The sequence below is a fragment of the Sminthopsis crassicaudata genome, chromosome 3 (genome assembly GCF_048593235.1).
Source record: "Sminthopsis crassicaudata isolate SCR6 chromosome 3, ASM4859323v1, whole genome shotgun sequence".
Classification (NCBI taxonomy): domain Eukaryota; kingdom Metazoa; phylum Chordata; class Mammalia; order Dasyuromorphia; family Dasyuridae; genus Sminthopsis; species Sminthopsis crassicaudata.
In genome coordinates, this window is record NC_133619.1 from 8,994,228 (window position 1) to 9,011,268 (window position 17,041).

The window sequence follows — 17,041 nt, forward strand, 5'->3', positions numbered from 1 at the left end:
GAAGGGAGGATTCTACACCAGGGCAAAGGTTAAGGAGAAGGCGGCCAGAGAAAAGCTGTTTGGGTAGGGGAGGGCTGACTTGGAAGAGTTCAATATCAGAAAAATGGGAGGGCCACAACCTCAGCTGCAGGGTGTGTTCAAGGAGAAATGGAAGCAGTAAATAAAGAGCATTCATTTTTAAAAGTTTGGCAAGGAAGGAAACACAGCTAGATAAACTGCCTAGAATGCTTTTTGTTGTAAATAGAATTTTTTCTTTCAGAAATTACCTTTCACAATCCACAGAAATTTAACTATTTGGATAGTTCTTTGTGTTGTTAACATGTGAAAGGACAACTCTGGATCTATTGGTGAAAAGGGAAAGCACCAGACACACCAACCTCCATCTATTTCTTCTAAGTCCCTATTTTTTGCTTCAACATTTCCTTTCTGGAAGAGGTAGAGGGAAGAGGGGAGGAGAAGAAACATAAGTAGTTTGAGTTGAGACATTTGTGCTTGGAAATGGCTAAAGGATAATTGCTACCTGTCAACAAAATAAAAGAAATTATACACAGCTCCCCTTTGTTTTGCCCTTGCAATACACAGAAACTTAAAGAATTAAAGAACTTAAAGAAACTTAAGAGAAGATGAGAAAGAGGACAAGGATGAGGGGTGGGTATGAGCATATCTACAACAACAGCAACAAAAGTCGTTTCCTGAAAACCTCACCTAGAGATTTTACTAGCCAATACTTTTTTGAACAATCCTCCCTATATTCAGACTGAAATTTGTGTAGCCTGGTATAGTGTAAATCGATTTCCTTCTTTCTTTTCTTTTGCTTTAATTGGCCAGAAGTACTTTAAACCCACCTAAGAATCTCTATTCAGTCCCTCTTTTCTCCCTCCCTCTCAGTAGATTTATCTCTCTTCTCTCCTTCTCCCTCCCTCTTTTCCTCCTTTTCCTTCTTCCTTCCTCCCTCCCTTCCTCTCTAAGAATAAAAATAGTCACTTTTCTATCTTGTATCCACCCAATCTCACCACATCTCTGGCAACAAAGTTTAAGACAGACACCAAATCCCCCAAACAAAATAATATGTTTTGAAAAGCCATCGTAAGATTAAATAATCAGCCTACCCTAGAAATGTTAACTAGCTTTCTTTAAAACAAAACAAAACAAAAAAATATACCTCTATTATGTTTAAATTTTAGACATTGAATTACTAACTTTCTCTTCTGAGGGCAGACAAAAATAAGTTCTAAGGCAGTTTCTTGCCATACTTAAGATTTTCATGTGGTAGCAATGACAAACATCTGGCCATGATTCCGTCTGGAATTTTGACTATTTCTTCCAGGTCTGAAAGCATTACATGCTGAATCAGCTCAAAAAAAAAAAAAAAAAAAAACTGCTAAAGGACTCCAAGAACACTTGTGATTTCAGAATTCATCTGTCCTGCTACATGTCACATACTTAAACAGGTAAGACTTTTACAGTGGACCAAATCACAATTCCTGAGGCAAAAAAGGGTGCAGACAACAGAACAAAAGCGGCTTAGGGCTAGAAGCCCCACCCTTGGCTAGGCAAGTCAGACTTGGAACTGTGGCTCCTCTAAGAGAAGCTGTTTCACATTCGAAGACTGAACCCATGGAGAGCTTACTTCAAACTGCTCACAGAGGTCTCTCTATGCACAACTTTCTCAACAGTATTAATGTTTAATAAGACTCAAAATAATGACTCCCAAAAGACACATCCCAAACGTGTCCATTTATACTTGGAGCCAGGAAAAAGGTTATAATGTTCTAATCTTCAAAACTGCTAACAAGAACTCTCCATTCTAAAAGAAAGTCTTATGGAAGCCTGCCGATCCACTTTCCATTTAGGGATAGTGTCCAGTCTATTTTTCACATGTGACTGTAGTTTCAAACTCAAAGCTTTACTAACTAGTGCGTATCTAAAACCCACAGGAAATCACAACCTAACATACAAGCTTCCAAATTACTTCCTTTATGACTCTGAAAAAATACTTTCGAGATCTGGAGCCAGTTTCCTAATTTCAAAACCACACAATTCAGTCAAGTATATACAAATCAGGCTTTATGAGCGCCATCAACTGGCCCCTGACCACAAATAGCTCAAAACTGCACACGGCCATTTCAAACATTTAAGGTCTTCAAGGTAAAAATCAAGATAATCACAAATCCTGCCTTCACCGAACATTCCAACTTCCTGATGTCCCTGGTATTGTTCTCTTCACACTGTATACATGCATGTCATATGCCATAAAATAAGAAAAAAGTCACTTAATGTAAATTCCCAACTACCTCCTAACATCATAAATTCTCTCATTCCGTGGCTTCACAAAACCCTGGTTAATCTTCAGAGGAGAAAGGTCAGAGAACAGCAACTGCCTCTCAGTCTCCCTGTATCCTCCTCTCACAAAAGGAGATCCATTTCTAGGTTGGATCTCCAGCACCATTGATAGGTGGCTCCCATGTATTCCAACAGCTCCCGTGTATTCCAACAAATAAATACATGTTTGGAAAATTACAGGTGGTCAAAAAGTTCTGGGTATCTATAGAATTTACAAATAAGGTATAAAGGTTTAATAGATGTAACATCAAGAGAAAGTTTCTAATCACAAAATTTTCAAAGAAAGGCCCAATGCTCCATTTTCTGACTCTGTACCAGCAAAAGGTAGCCTCTAGCTGCCAGGCCAGTGAGAAAATCAAGAGAGCAAAGAAGCAAGAGGCAGCTCAGTTCAGGGATTTGGAATTTGTTTTCAAAAGGTAAAAATAATGTAATTTTTTAAAAAATGTAATTTAGGTATCTATGTAGCAAAGCATCAAAAAGCTAACTTGGTTAGGTGAAACTCCTGAGTTTCTGCCAAGCTGTTCCATACACATGTAAAAACTAAATTTTCTTCAAGTTTGATGAATGGAGGTTATAAATTCTCAAGCCCAACAAGAGCTCTATGCATTTGGAAATCTGCACAGAAACACCACCTCCCACAGCATCACTCCAGCCAATGATAAACCACAGCACAGGCCAAGGGAGTCTCTCTGGAGAGTTCTAGGTTGTTTAAGATCTAGATAATCCACACCTGGGCTTTTTCCTCTTCCTACTAAGAGTTTTCATTAATTAGTGGTGAACAAGAGAAGAAAAACCAGATTAACCTGAAAGCAAGCTTAAGGTCACACAATAAAAAAACCAAATCAGGAACGTTACACCTCATCTGCTAGAATACAAAGCATACACACTGGCTGTAGGATCGAGCTTAAGGCCAGAGGGGCCCTGAGACACCAGCAAGTTCAAGCCTTTCCTTTTCAGAGAAGGGATTTGCCCAGGTCACACCTATTGCCAGCACTGGAGCCCAGCTCTTCTGACTTTCAGTTCGGTGCTTTTTGTGAGGACTGTCTGAATTCGGGAACGAAAGGAGGCTTGCAGACTATTTCTGACAGAATCTCCCAACACAACCCACCCCATGCCAAAAGTCCTTACAGGGGCCTGCACAAAGGGCTGTGAGTTCATTATTTCACTTAGGTTCCCCATCATTCCATGCACTGAGTCACCAGAGTATTCTTCTCCTCATTGCCTAGTTCTGTGCCACAAGATCCCCAATGCCAGAAGCAGGCTCTGAACCCTTATCTTTCTGCCAGCATTCCATCCACTACCATCTCTCTGGGTCTCTTGAAGCATTTGCAAGTCAGCAAGTAGCCCTCCCTCCCCCAAAGGGCACTATGCCAGCTGTCTAAAGGGCATTGGCTGTTCTCATTGGTTTTCCTTTTTTTGAAAAAAAAAAAAAAAAAACACACACACACACACACACACACAAAAACACACTCATTGCTCTCTGATGTAAGACAATTCCTGCTAATCTCAATTACCTTTTCAAAAGCAAGATGAGGTTTGATTATCAATTCTGATCTGTTTTCCCTTATCCCCAGTTCTTGCTCTAGCAACTCTGAAGGCCAAAAGCTTAAGTCTGTCAGTGAGTCACTCCATGAGAAGAATTTATGGGAGAAGTATCAAGAACTGATGGCCCCCTCTCCCAAGGCTGCCCCAGACCACTTTCCTATTCTTTCCTAGTCTTTCCAATCTCTTCTACTCCAATCATCCCTTCTCTTTCCTCCCCCAGACAAGCTCCTAGAGACAGAAACCTCTTCAGAATTCCACTCATGTCACTTATCCCCATGACCAGACACCTCAGCATCAACCCCTAAAAGCCATTTTAAAAACCTGAAGAACAAGTACTTTGTTTAGCTGAGTCAATATTCAATAAACAAATTCCTTTATTTTTTGAACCCTCTTAGATTTCTGATCATCTCTGATGGAGGGAGCAGCAGAAACCTTCCAAAGTGGTTCCCTGACACCCACCCCCAAGGAGCACCCAAAGGCTGCAGATTCAGCCAACAGAATTCTACCCATTGGTTCTATAGCATTCAGATGACATACGATCAAAGAGTTATGAGAAAAGGGCAGGAAAGATGCCATTGGGTTTATCCTCCCAGGTTTAGAAGGTTCTGCTTGCAGGCACTTTCATATCTGTATCACTGAAGGTTACTCTTCTTATTCAACAATGCTGTAGCATCCAAACCCATGAGCAAGTAGGAAAGCAGCCCTCCCACTTGCTCCCACCACCTGCCCCTGCCAGCCACTCACCTCCACATGGAGTATCTCAATGGCATTGTCCAGCAACTTGACTTTTATAGCAAGGGCTTTCTCTTGCAGTTTGGCAGACGTCTTCGCCATGGCTGAAGACAGGCTTTGCCCTGGCTCCAGGGTGCTCACCCCAGTGTGATTCGGGCCCCCCAAGCGGCTTCCTGAAGTCTCTAGGACTCTATAAGTTCCTTCAATTTCTCCCATGATTCAACAGCAAGGAGTAGAGAAACCACTAAAAGGAAGGAGGGGAAGAAAAAACAAAATGCCTTATTACTATGATGACCAGATAACAATCCCTTATTACTATGATAACCAGAATTGTACTAAAATGTCATTTACATTTTCTTACATCCAGTGTGCTTGTGTGCTCACTCCCTCCCCCCATTCTCAACTTGCACAGAAATAACTCAATATTATATTTCTCTCCAGCTCTCTAGTACCTTGTAAGCTCCTTGAGGACAGGGACTAGATTGTTTCTCCCTCTGTATTCTTGGTGCATAAGGATAAAAGGAAAAGGATTTATGGGGACAAAAATGCTGATACACCTCTTCTGTGGTGGCAAAGAATTGGAAATTGAGGGGATGTTAATCAAGTGGGTAACGGGTGAACAAGTTGTGGCATATGAATATAAAGGAATGCTATTGTGCTCTAAGAAATTACAAGGATGGGTTCAGAAAAACCTGGGATGATGTATATGAACTGATGCAAAATGAAGTGAACAGAACAAGGAAAACATTTTACAATTATAGCAATGCTAAAAAGATTATCAACTGTGAAAACTTGGCTATTTTGATCAATATTATGATCCACAACTATTCTAAAGAGCCCATGAAGAAAAATGCTATCCACCTCCAGAAAGAGAACTGATGAACTTGAGTGTAAATTGCAACATACTTCTCCCCTTTCTTCACTTTTCTTTCCTCCTTCCTTTTTGTTTTTTGCATTGCAACATAGCTAATATGGAAATACATTTTGCATGATTTCAGATATGTAACATATACTAAATTACTTGCCTTCTCAATGAATGGAGTAGATACTGAAGAGGTGGAAAGAATTTTGAACTCAAAATTTAAAAATATTTTAAAAATTAAATTGAGAAGCATCAAAAGTCATATGCATAGAATATTCAAAAAACCATCTCAATAAATTCTATCACTTATTATCAATGATCATTTTGTGTATGTGTGTGTATATATAGAAAATAAATCATATGTAACTTGTGCAAAAAAGCCTTGTTGTGATTATAAATATGCACATGAGGTTAATTAAACATTTTTGGGACAGCTGTTCTTATTAAAAATTACCAAAGAGAAAAAAATACATCTATATTAATGAATAATCATAATTTGCCCTCCCTATAATTTTATAGTGCATATATTTTAGCTTACCTTCCTTAAACATTCCCACAATATCTATGTTTATCAACCTTAAAAATTTTTAGTCTTACATTTTGCTCTTTTCCAAGTGACATAAATCAGATTCTCCTTCCTTGTCAAAGGAGAGTAGTGTGTGCATGCACGCACACACACACATACACTGCAACATTTCCTGCAACCTTAACTGGGAGGATGTCAACTCAGCAGCATTTACAGAAACACTTCCCATTCTAGACTGCCTACAAGGAAGGAGAATATTATTCAAAGTAGGAAAGCACCCAGTAGGAAAAGAATTGATTTAAGGTTCTTCACACTAAACTATGTTGATTAAAGTGATCTCACTGGCTTCCCATCTTACGAGCAACCCCAATTCTTCCAGTGAATTTTTAAATGGGGCCCTAAGATGATTCTGTTCACAAGGCATCTGGATTACACCTCGGGTCCTAGGGCTCCCAATAACCATGGACATACTGGGCTCTTTTATCAAGTCTCAAAGCAGATAATCTCAGCTCATTCACTTCTTTAATGCTGTTATGCTCTTGATAAAACAAAGATGGTAGCTTTTCATCTTGACTTGATTATTCCAGTCCTCAGGTTTCTATTTCACTCACTCAATCAATAAATCTTTATTAAAGACCACACTAAAATAAAACAATCCCTGCCCTCAAGGGTTTATACTTTATGAGAGAAACAGCAAATACAAATAAAGCAAGATCATCTGGGGAGGGCGGGAGAGGCTCTTTGTGGGAGTAGCCCTCTCATGTAGCTTATACCATGCAAAAGTCCAGCAATGGCTTCAGACTTACTTAGCAACTAGAGTCTTAGTACTGAACAGTATGTATTCAATATCCATCTGGGCAGGCTAGGAAGATAGTTTCTAAACAGCTCTCCTGTTCAAAGATTACACAACAAAGAAACACAGCCCCCAGAAAGCAAAGACATCTATTTACAAAGAAAAGCTCTGCTTTCAGCCCCTGGGTACTGTCCACCGAAGATCTGTTAGGTTCATACCTGCCTACAGAAGCTCCCGGAGCCCGTTCATCAGGATCTGCCAAACCCTTTGGGTGACAGAAGCAAAACAGTGACAGACAAAGCTCCCTGAAGGGCTCTCAGCACAGTACGGAAAGTAAACCAGCTACACAAGGATCTATCTGTCTTTCCCAAGGAGCTAAACTGTTCGAGAGAGAGATGAGAAAAGCCTCACAATGGAGTTGGGACAGCCAGGCTTTCATCCCTAGATGCCAAAGAAAAGCAATGGACAACCCCTGCTCTCAAGGAATTCAATCTAACGAGGATACTAAGATGCAAACAATTATGTATAAACAAGTTATGTACCAGAGAAACTGGAAATGATCAACTGAGGAAAGAAAATGAATTAAAGAGGATCGAGAAAAACACCCTCTTGTAGCATTTTAGCTGGGACCTGTGAAGGAAGCCAAGGTTGGAAGAAAGGCCAGGAGGTCAAAGTTAGAGGATCTTGTTCTCTGTCACTAATGCCAACATGGGGTTGAGATGGGAAGTGTGTATGAAATACTTTTTTCTCATTACCCCATCAACTGAATTAACAAACAGAGTTTCTCAGTCCCTTTTTTTTTTTTTTTATTGAAAACAAAGTCACTTTATTATAAAAATTTTTGACAGTATATAGGCATGAGTACTTTTTTTTTGTAACATTATCCTTGTAATCATTTTTTCAAATTATCCCCTCCCTCCCTCTACTCCCTCCCCTAGATGACAGGCAATCCCATACATTTTACATGTGTTACAGTACAACCCAGATACAATATATGTGTGTAAATCCAATTTTCTTATTGCACGTTAAGTATTAGATTCCAAAGGTATAAGTAACCTGGGTAGATAGACAGTAGTGCTAACAGTTTACATTCACTTCTCTCTCAGTCCCTTTTAAAAAGCAAAACAATCCAAGTGAGTTTCATCTAGCCCAGTGGTTCTTAAACTTGGTTTTTTTTTAACAGCCTGATGATTGTATTTCCACAGAAATGGTTCCTTTGTAATCATATGGCCCTCACCAGCCTGCTGTTCATTCTGGGCAAAGGCAAATCTATTTCTAAGATGACAAATATAAAATGATCATTCTGCAGGTTTCTGTCACCATTGTTATCTTCTCTAGCTTATGTAGCACCTTAAGGCTTACTTTAAAAATTTAAATTTAAATTTAAAAAAAAAAAAAAAAAAAGGCTTACTGAATCCTTTCCCCACAACCACCCTGGAGAATCAAGATAGTCAGGCCCATTCTACAAAAGGGGGTATTAAAATTCAAAAAGGAGATAAAACAGCCATAAAACCATGTGAAAAATGAAAACGAACCATGCAATGGTTAAATTACTATAAAAGTTTGTTTTCTGATATCATATAGTGGTGATTTAGCAGGAATTTCCCATTTAATATTTACTTCAGCTTTAAGATAAGAAAAGCTAAAAAAAAATACTTAAGGAAATGAAGCACAAAACATACTCTGTAATCTTAAATGGTGGCACATTAAAAAGAAAAAGCTTCTTAACATTTTACCATATGTTGGAGAACTTGGCTCCAATGCTCCCTCTAAAAATAGGAGAAGCAAAAATAAAAATAAAAAAATAAAAATAGGAGTAGCTACCACTCTAGTAAACTTTATGCTTTACCATTTTTAAAAAATTAAAACTGCAAAAGTAACTAAAGTACTATCTTCCTCAACTTCAAACAAGAGAGCAGAGGCTCCTGATTCAAGTCCAGGTCTTTCCAATTACACTCATTCACTGGCAAAAGCTGCATTGAATAAGGCAGGCTTTGACACATCTTCAAATGGACAAAGAGAAATCATGAGCATCTATATAAAACACAAAAAAGCAAGCATGGAGAGTCTAAAAGAGAAATAAGAGTAAACTAAATTTTTAATAGGACAATCAAATCAAAAATGCTAAAGGCCTAATTACATTGTATTTCAGGTCCTAACACCCCCCCCCCCATCTTGTTGATTTGTGTGGTTCCTTTCAGATCATGGCATATTTAGACTACAAGACTACCTTCATTCTCATCAAAGATTTCTTAATCATTTCTTGAAAATCAGCCTAGCTGACATTTTTACAATCAACAAAGCTCAAATGTGAGCATCCTGAAAACTCTAGGATAGAATTATCACTGTTAATATTCCAATCTACAGGTGAGATTGACAGAGAATGAATGATTTGCCCAATATCTGAAGCTGGGCTCCTGAAGAAGGGGCTCCTGAGAGAAAGGAGAAGGTACTGAAAGTAGATCTCTCTCAAACTACTAATTTCTGTACACTATCCACTATATTACAAGGCCGTGATAAAGATAATTGAATACAGATTTTCAAAAGTATGCTCTAAATTAATCTTAGAAAAGTTTTATATAACCTATCTTGGTTTGTGGTTCTCTGGGAGGAAGGGATCCCTCACCAAGCCTCCCTTTCTTGCCCCCCTCAGGGTACCTGTATCTAGCTGGTCTGACTCCTGGTCACCCTAGGCACCCTTTACCACTTTGTATCAATAGCTTTCGAACTTGTTTATAACACTCTTAAACCTCAATAGTAACCAGGCAGCTGAACCACTAGTGAACCACTACATAGCATTCCCAATTCCTCTATTTTTGTCTGACTGCATTTTTTATTTCCTTCACAGGTTAATTGTACATTATCTCAAAGTCCGATTCTTCTTGTGCAGCAAAATAATTGTATGGACATGTGTACATATATTGTATTTAACATATTCTTTAACATATTTAACATGTACTGGTCTAGCTGCCATCTGGGGAGGGATGGGGAAAAGAAGGAGGGGAAAAATTGGAACAAAAGATCTTGTAATTGTCAATGCTGAAAAATTACCCATACATATCTCTTGTAAATAAAAAAGCTATAATTAAAAAAAAAGAACTTGAGTCTTCCCTTGATCTGGAAGAAAATGGGAAAGGAGAGCAACAGGTTAAGAGGAGGCTTCAGGTTACTTCTCTGGAATAACTTCTGGGCACTATTGAGCACAGAGGACCCTGTATCTATCCCTGGAAAGCATTACAAGTCAGCCTTTCCTCTCAGAATACCAGAATACTAAGGTATCTATCAACAGGCATAGAAAATAGGAAAAGGATAACACAAGACTGGCAGAAAAAAAAAACAGAATGACAAAAATAAAAGATAAAAGAAAAACAGATTATACTCTAAGTTAGGAAAAAATCTTTGTCTGTCATTTATAGCACCTTATATAGCTCCAAAATTATAGCTTCAAAATAAGTTCCATAAAATTCCGTACTCCATTTCCACCATGCCATGGAAGGATTAAATGGACTGCAGAGAGGCAAAAAGAATCTCAGGTCGAGGCTAAATTCTCTCATAAAAGTCCAAAGACTACCAGGATTTGCAAATTTGGCAGTTCTGTTAAATCAAGTCAACTAGCATTTATTAATTGCCTACCATATTCCAGTTACTACAAGAGGATACAAAGGTAAAATAAACTGACTCAGTCCTCCCCACGCTTAAAATTTTCCGTTGCATGGACTTCCTCTTCAACCATTATAGTTTTGCAAACACTAAAAACAACAGGGGCTCAATTACAGCAGACATAGTTATGTGGAAGGAACAGAGCAGTAACTGTTTATTTTCCAAACATGATGGGACCTTGAGGTCAACAGACACTCCTCCAACTATGGGATCCTAGGCAAATCCTTTGGCCTCTTCTGGACCTCGGTTTCTCCTCTGTAAAATGAGGGGGTTGGATTCAGTGACCTGAAAGATTGCTTAAAGCTCCAACTCTAACTGTTCTACCTTTGTATGACCCACACAGGTGGAGAGCTGAAGGACCCACAGACCACAAAATGTCTGAGTCGTGTTACTCCAAGGCCTGCCTCTGAGAAGGGAAGGCCCTCTGCGGGACATGCCTAAGAACATTTTTGATCAGACTAAGTGGAAGGGTTTCAAAAAGGATCTGGAGATGTAGGAAGCATTGGCCGAACTGTCTGGAAAGTAGGAAGGAGTAGAAGGATGAGGCACAGAGCAAGAAGAAAAAGGAAGATACAGCCATCCCAGAGCCCATTGAGAAGGGAAAGAGCAGCTGCTTATTCCCCAAGAAAAGGTAACAGAAGCGCTGGCCAGCCCTTCCAGGCAGGTCTAGGGAAGGGATGACGGCTGCCAGAGCTGCCTGATGACAAGCCTCCCAAAGCTGGTCACCCCTACCTAACCTAACTTTCGCCTTTCTCATGAGCCACATGGGCACAAATGATAGAATCTGCCAGAAAGACTCATCTGTATCTAAAGATATAAGTGGCTGTATCTTAAGCAAGAAACAGAAATTCAACTGAGCCAACCAGGACTAGGCATCTACTAGGTGCAAGGCACAAGGAAAAGCCCTTGGGAGCAGAGTATTCTCTTATCACCTTTCATCAAAGACTGGGGCTTGCAAAGAGAAAAGCAGACTTAGAAAGGGAATAGCCACTGGGGATAAAGATGGTGCCAGAAAACACGATTTGGATTTCCAAAACATGACAAGCTATAAGAGAAATGAAATTTGGGATTAACGGTTTGTTAGTTTGTAAAGTCTCTGATAATAACAGCCAACACACATGCACACATGAGCACCTCACTTTGAGATTTGCAAAGTACTTTACATATATAATTTCACTTACATGCCATCACAATCCTATAGAGAAGATGCTAAATGTATTGTCCCCATTTTGCAAAAAAAGAAACTAAGGCACTAAGAGGTAAAAGGTCACATAGCTGAGGAAAAATTTAAACTCAGTTGATTCCCAATCAAATATTCAATCCACTACATTTCCTGCATAGCGTGATCTAGAGTATACAAGCTGTGCAGCTCAACATTTTAAATCAATTAATGGGACATATATGATAAGCTTATTAAATTTTTAAAAGAAAAACAATCATGGCTAGATTACTTAGGGGCATCTGTTCTTAAGTTCAGATTTGCCTCCATTAGAAAGGCAGACATGTCTTAAGAGTTCTGGAAACAAAATTGTGAATCTCCGAAGTTTACAGTGCTCTAGTCATCATGTGTTCCAGTCTTGAAATCCTAAAGGTAACTGCTCAGAAAATGCGCTTAAAGATTTTTGTTTTCAAAGAGACGAGGTAACAGATGATGTTTGTTCAGTTCTCTTTCATGAGGGTCTACATTTTAATAAAAAATTGTATTTTCGATAAAAAAAAGAATAAAGAATCATATTGGAAAACTGAGGCAATAAAAAAAAATTGGACCAAATTGAAAAAGACAAAAAAAAGCAGGGGCATGTAAATCCTTACACTTGGCTTCAGCTAGCTGGCAGAGTGGCAAGAGCACCCAGCCTAGGATCAAGTATATCTGAGTTCAAATCTAACCTCAGACATTTACCAGCTGCCTAATCCTGGAAAAGTCATCCAATCTTTGTTTGCCTCAGTCTCCTCAACAGTAAAAGGGGGATAAGAGCATCTGCCTCACAAGGTTGTGACAGCCAAATGAAATAATATCTGTAAAGTGCTTAGCATAGAGCCTGATATTTAGCAGGTTATTTCACAAATGTTTTCCCTTCTCCCTTTTCCCCAGGCCTGCCTAGTTGGGAGAGGGGATAACCTATGTCAGGAGTGTGGTACAACAGCCTAGAAGTCCAGCACAAGTTGGCCTAGATGTAACAAGAAAGGTTCACTGCCCAAAAGACCCGAGGAAACCGTCCTGCTCTATGCCCTCCGGGTCAGACCACCCCGAATTTTGGAGTCTAGATCTGAGTGCGGTAGTTCTAAAAGGACGCTGATAACTTGGAGATGATTAACGGCACTGAGACGGCATGTCCCAAAAGGCGGCAGTCACGTGGAAGAGCATCGGGAGACAGGCCTTTGGCCAGGGATGCTGTCCGGGCTGCTCAGGTGCCGGCCGGGCAGATGGGGAGATTACGTCACATTGTCACCACGGCGAGGGTGAAGCTCTCTGCATAGACCAGCATTTGTGACATGACCACAATAGGGCTGCCGTGGCCTCTCCCCACCTCCCCAGGCTTCCTTCTCAGGCAATCTGGGTCCATTTAACAAACACCTACCACGTGCAAGGCATTGCACTGGGTGCTTGTCTTCAAGCAAAGGCTGGCTGTTCCCTTGTCACTCGGGCCTGCTGGCTCAGGTCGGGTGCACTAGGCGGCCTCTCAAGTCCCTTCCAGCTCTGAGACTCTGTGATTAAATAATCGATTCACACAAACATTTTAGGGGCATTTTTCACATGCACGGCGTTCTGCTTGGCAACATGGGAGACCCAAAAGTGACCCCTGGAATCTCACATTAAATAAGACATCAGAGTCATCTAGTTCCACACCCTAGACACCAACCCGCCAGGCCGGCCTGCAGGTGCCTCCTCTTCCTCCTCCTGCCCTCTTAAAGTACCCACGTGCTCGAGGCTGAAAGCTCTCCAATGGTCTTCTCCTTTTATTTTCCCTATCATTTTTCTATAATAACGTCTGGAACTTTCTTTAAATTGTTCCTGTTTTTCTCAGGGATGATGTTCGGAGTCCTCGCTCCTCCTGGAGACTCCCAGGAAGTGGCCACATGGAACGGCACCACTGGGTCCCCACCTTCCCAAGGCCACGAGCAACGCTTCCAGCTGCCAGAGACCGGCCCCTCCCGGCCGTCTCCTCACTGGGGGGCGATTCACTTCAGCGACTTCATGTTAGTAAAACCAGTTTTTAAACATTAACTTTTAAACATGAAAGCGCAGTGTTAAGCCAGAATTAGACCCTCTCAGAAATTAACCTGCTATCTCATAAAGCCGTGCAGTGAGAACTTCTGTCCCCACAGAGGGCATGCATGAGGAGTCGGGGTGCCCCCGCCCCACAAGACTCATCAGCTTGCAGCAGACTCAGTGGAGTGCCAGTGTCCCTCCTGTCCCAGGCCCGAGTCCCCAGGGAGTGAGGCCGTCTGCACTGCTGAGCAAACTCCCTTGGAAGCAGAACTTGGGGGGCCCCTGACTGGGCTTTGTGCACCAGCGAAGGGATCACCCCATCTGGGCAGGGATCTGTGGGGGAGGGGAAGCAGCCACAGGGGGGGTGGGGGGAGCAGCCACAGGTGGGGATCTGGGGGGAAGGGGAAGCAGCCACAGGTGGGGATCTGGGGGGGAGGGGAAGCAGCCTCAGGTAGGGATCTGTGGGGGAGGGAAAGCAGCCACAGGGGGGGTGGGGGGAGCAGCCACAGGTGGGGATCTGGGGGGAAGGGGAAGCAGACATAGATGGGGATCTGTGGGGGAGGGGAAGCAGCCAAGGGGGGTATGTGAGGGGGGAGCAGCCACAGATGGGGGGGAGGGAGGTAGCAGCCACAGGTGGGGATCTGTGGGGGAGGGGAAGCAGCCACAGGTGGGGATCTGTGGGGGAGGGGAAGCAGTCACAAGTGGGGATCTGGGGGGGGGGAAGCAGCCACAGGTAGGGATCTGGGGGGGAGGGAAAGCAGCCACAGGGGGGGATGGGGGAGCAGCCACAGGTAGGGATCTGTGGAGGAGGGGAAGCAGCCACAAGTGGGGATCTGGGGGGGAGGGGAAGCAGCCTCAGGTAGGGATCTGTGGGGGAGGGAAAGCAGCCACAGGTGGGGATCTGGGGGGAAGGGGAAGCAGACATAGATGGGGATCTGTGGGGGAGGGGAAGCAGCCAAGGGGGGGTGTGTGAGGGGGGAGCAGCCACAGGTGGGGGGGGGGAGGTAGCAGCCACAGGTGGGGATCTGTGGGGGAGGGGAAGCAGCCACAGGTGGGGATCTGTGGGGGAGGGGAAGCACCCACAGGTAGGGATCTGGGGGGGGGAAGCAGCCACAGGTAGGGATCTGGGGGGGGGGAGCAGCCACAGGTAGGGATCTGGGGGGGGGCAGCAGCCACAGGTAGGGATCTGGGGGGGAGGGAAAGCAGCCACAGGGGGGGGTCTGTGGGGGAGGGGAAGCAGCCACAGGTAGGGATCTGGGTGGGGGGAGCAGCCACAGGTAGGGATCTGGGGGGGAAGGAAAGCAGCCACAGGGGGGGATGGGGGGAGCGGCCACAGGTGGGGGTCTGGGGGGGAAGGGAAGCAGCCACAGGTGGGGGTCTGGGGGCGGGGAAGGGAAAGAGTCACAGGTGGGGATGGGGGGGAGGGGAAGCAGCCACAGGTAGGGGTCTGGGGGGGGGGGGAAGCAGCCACAGGTAGAGGTCTGGGGGGGGGAAGCAGCCACAGGTAGGGGTCTGGGGGGGGGGGAAGCAGCCACAGGTAGGGGTCTGGGGGGGGGAAGCAGCCACAGGTAGGGGTCTGGGGGGGGGGGGAAGCAGCCACAGGGGGGGATGGGGGGAGCAGCCACAGGTGGGGATGGGGGGGAGGGGAAGCAGCCACAGAGGGGGGTCTGGGGGCGGGGAAGGGAAAGAGTCACAGGTGGGGATGGGAGGAGGGCCCGGAGCTGTCCAGAAGCTCGAGCGGGGCAACGCCCATCCCGGTGCCCAGGGGCTGAGGGTCCCCGAGGAACTTAAATTCGGAGGGGGGGGCTCTAAAATCTCCAAACTTGACTAGAAACTCCGGGGGGGGCGGGTAAGGGCCAGCCCGACTCTCGGGGCTCCGGGTACCCTGCCTGGCCCTGGCGCTTCAGGGAGGCACTTAAGGTGCCGGGGCGCCCCGCCCGAGCCGAGCTGGGGGTCCGCGGCTCCGGGTTTCAATCCCATTTCTGCGCCCCCTCTCTCCCCGTCCGTGCGACTCCTCCCCGGGCTCCTCTCGGGGGACTTCGGCGGGGAGCGCCCCCGTTCCGCCCGCCCCGCCGCCTCGTTCCTTTCGCCGGCTCAGCCGAGACTTGAGGCGGCCGAGACTCCGGGAGGGGCCGGGAAGGAGGGGCAGGAGGCGCGGGGGCGCGCACGCGCAGTCCTCCCCCCGCGCGCGCCCGCAGCCTCTCCCCTCCCCCATCGCCACAGCTCGGCCCGGCCCGAGCCCGTCCGCCCGCCCACCCACCCGCCCCTCCCCGGGCCGGCCCCGGGAGGCCGCTTCGCTCCTGTGCCCGGCCCTCCGCCCGCTGTCCGCTCACCTCGCCGGCCGTCCCGCTCCCTGCACGGCCGCCGTCGTCGTCCAGCTCCCTCCCGGCCGCTGCCGCCGACGCCTCCGGGGCGTCCCGGCTCCCAACTGCCAACTGGCCCCTCGCGGGCGCCGCGCGAGTAGGCGCGCGCCCGGCCCCGCCCCCTCCCCCGCGGACCGGCCTCCGATTGGCCCTTCCGTACGCAGGGCTGGGATTCGTCAGGAATCCGGCCAGGAAAGGGGAGCTCGGCCTCCGATTGGTGGGCTCCACAGGGAGAGGTGGGGCCCGGGGGCGGGGGCGAGCGAGCGTCTGCGGCTCGTTGCCCAGAGCCCGGAGGCGTCCCCACGGTGGGGTCGGGTGGGATAGCCCGGTGCGCACCGGGGGGAACCTGTCTCTGCGAACGCCCCGGGCGGGGTCCTCGTTATGGGGGACGGCTCCAGGCGGCTCTGCCCCGGGGCTGCGGGAGGAGCGGGAGGGAAGGAAAGGGAGCCGCCGCGCGGCGGGCAGAAAGGACCCGGCACCTGGCCCGTGGCGGGGACTCCCCGGCGGGCCGGGCCCGCCTCTCCCCTGTGACCCGCAGTGCGGGCGGGCTGGCAGAGACGAGGCCCCGGTGCAGTGGGGAGAGCGCGGGGAAGTCCGTGCTGGACAGCCCGCCCCGCGCCGCGCCGAGGGGCCCGGGAACCAGGCGGGGTCCTGTGCACGGGCCTGGGGTAATGATGAGGAGCCCCGGGCAGACAGCCCGAGGAGAGCGCGGGGAAGTCCGTGCTGCCCAGAGCGCCCGCCCCTTCCTCCGCGCCAGGTCCCCTCCCGCCGGTGACATTGCGCGCCCCCCGGTCCCTCAGTCAGTAAACATCAAGCGCCTACTATGTGCCAGGCCCATCCTGGAGCTAGAGATAACGGAGAAAGGCCTGTGCAGGAGCCACAATCCCACGGAGGAGAGAACGAGCAAACATGCACACGAACAGTCCGGAAATACGGAAATAGTCGGCGACTGCCAGGCCTTTACCGGGATCGGGAAAGACTTCGTGTAGAACGTGGGATCTTATCC

The 17,041-nt window shown here is 46.0% G+C and overlaps 1 protein-coding gene across 12 annotated transcripts in view; it reads right to left on the bottom strand.

The window, feature by feature from the left end:
- Nucleotides 1-16,118, bottom strand: part of FARP2 (FERM, ARH/RhoGEF and pleckstrin domain protein 2) — an 87,189-nt gene extending 71,071 nt beyond the window's left edge. For 8 of the 12 annotated variants that reach the window (XR_012487641.1, XM_074297951.1, XM_074297948.1 and 5 more), the window contains exons 1-3: nucleotides 16,006-16,108; nucleotides 13,041-13,167; nucleotides 4,633-4,864 (exon numbers count right to left, since the gene is read on the bottom strand). Coding sequence is in view for 11 of the 12 variants with exons in the window: in XM_074297951.1 (XP_074154052.1) it covers nucleotides 4,633-4,836 (204 nt within the window). In the remaining variant the exon portion in view is untranslated. Of the gene's footprint in view, nucleotides 1-4,632; nucleotides 4,865-13,040; nucleotides 13,168-16,005 lie in introns of all 12 variants that reach the window. The other 4 variants (XM_074297954.1, XM_074297953.1, XM_074297945.1 and 1 more) reach the window with 3 other exon arrangements.
- Between the last annotated feature and the right edge of the window lie 923 nt (nucleotides 16,119-17,041).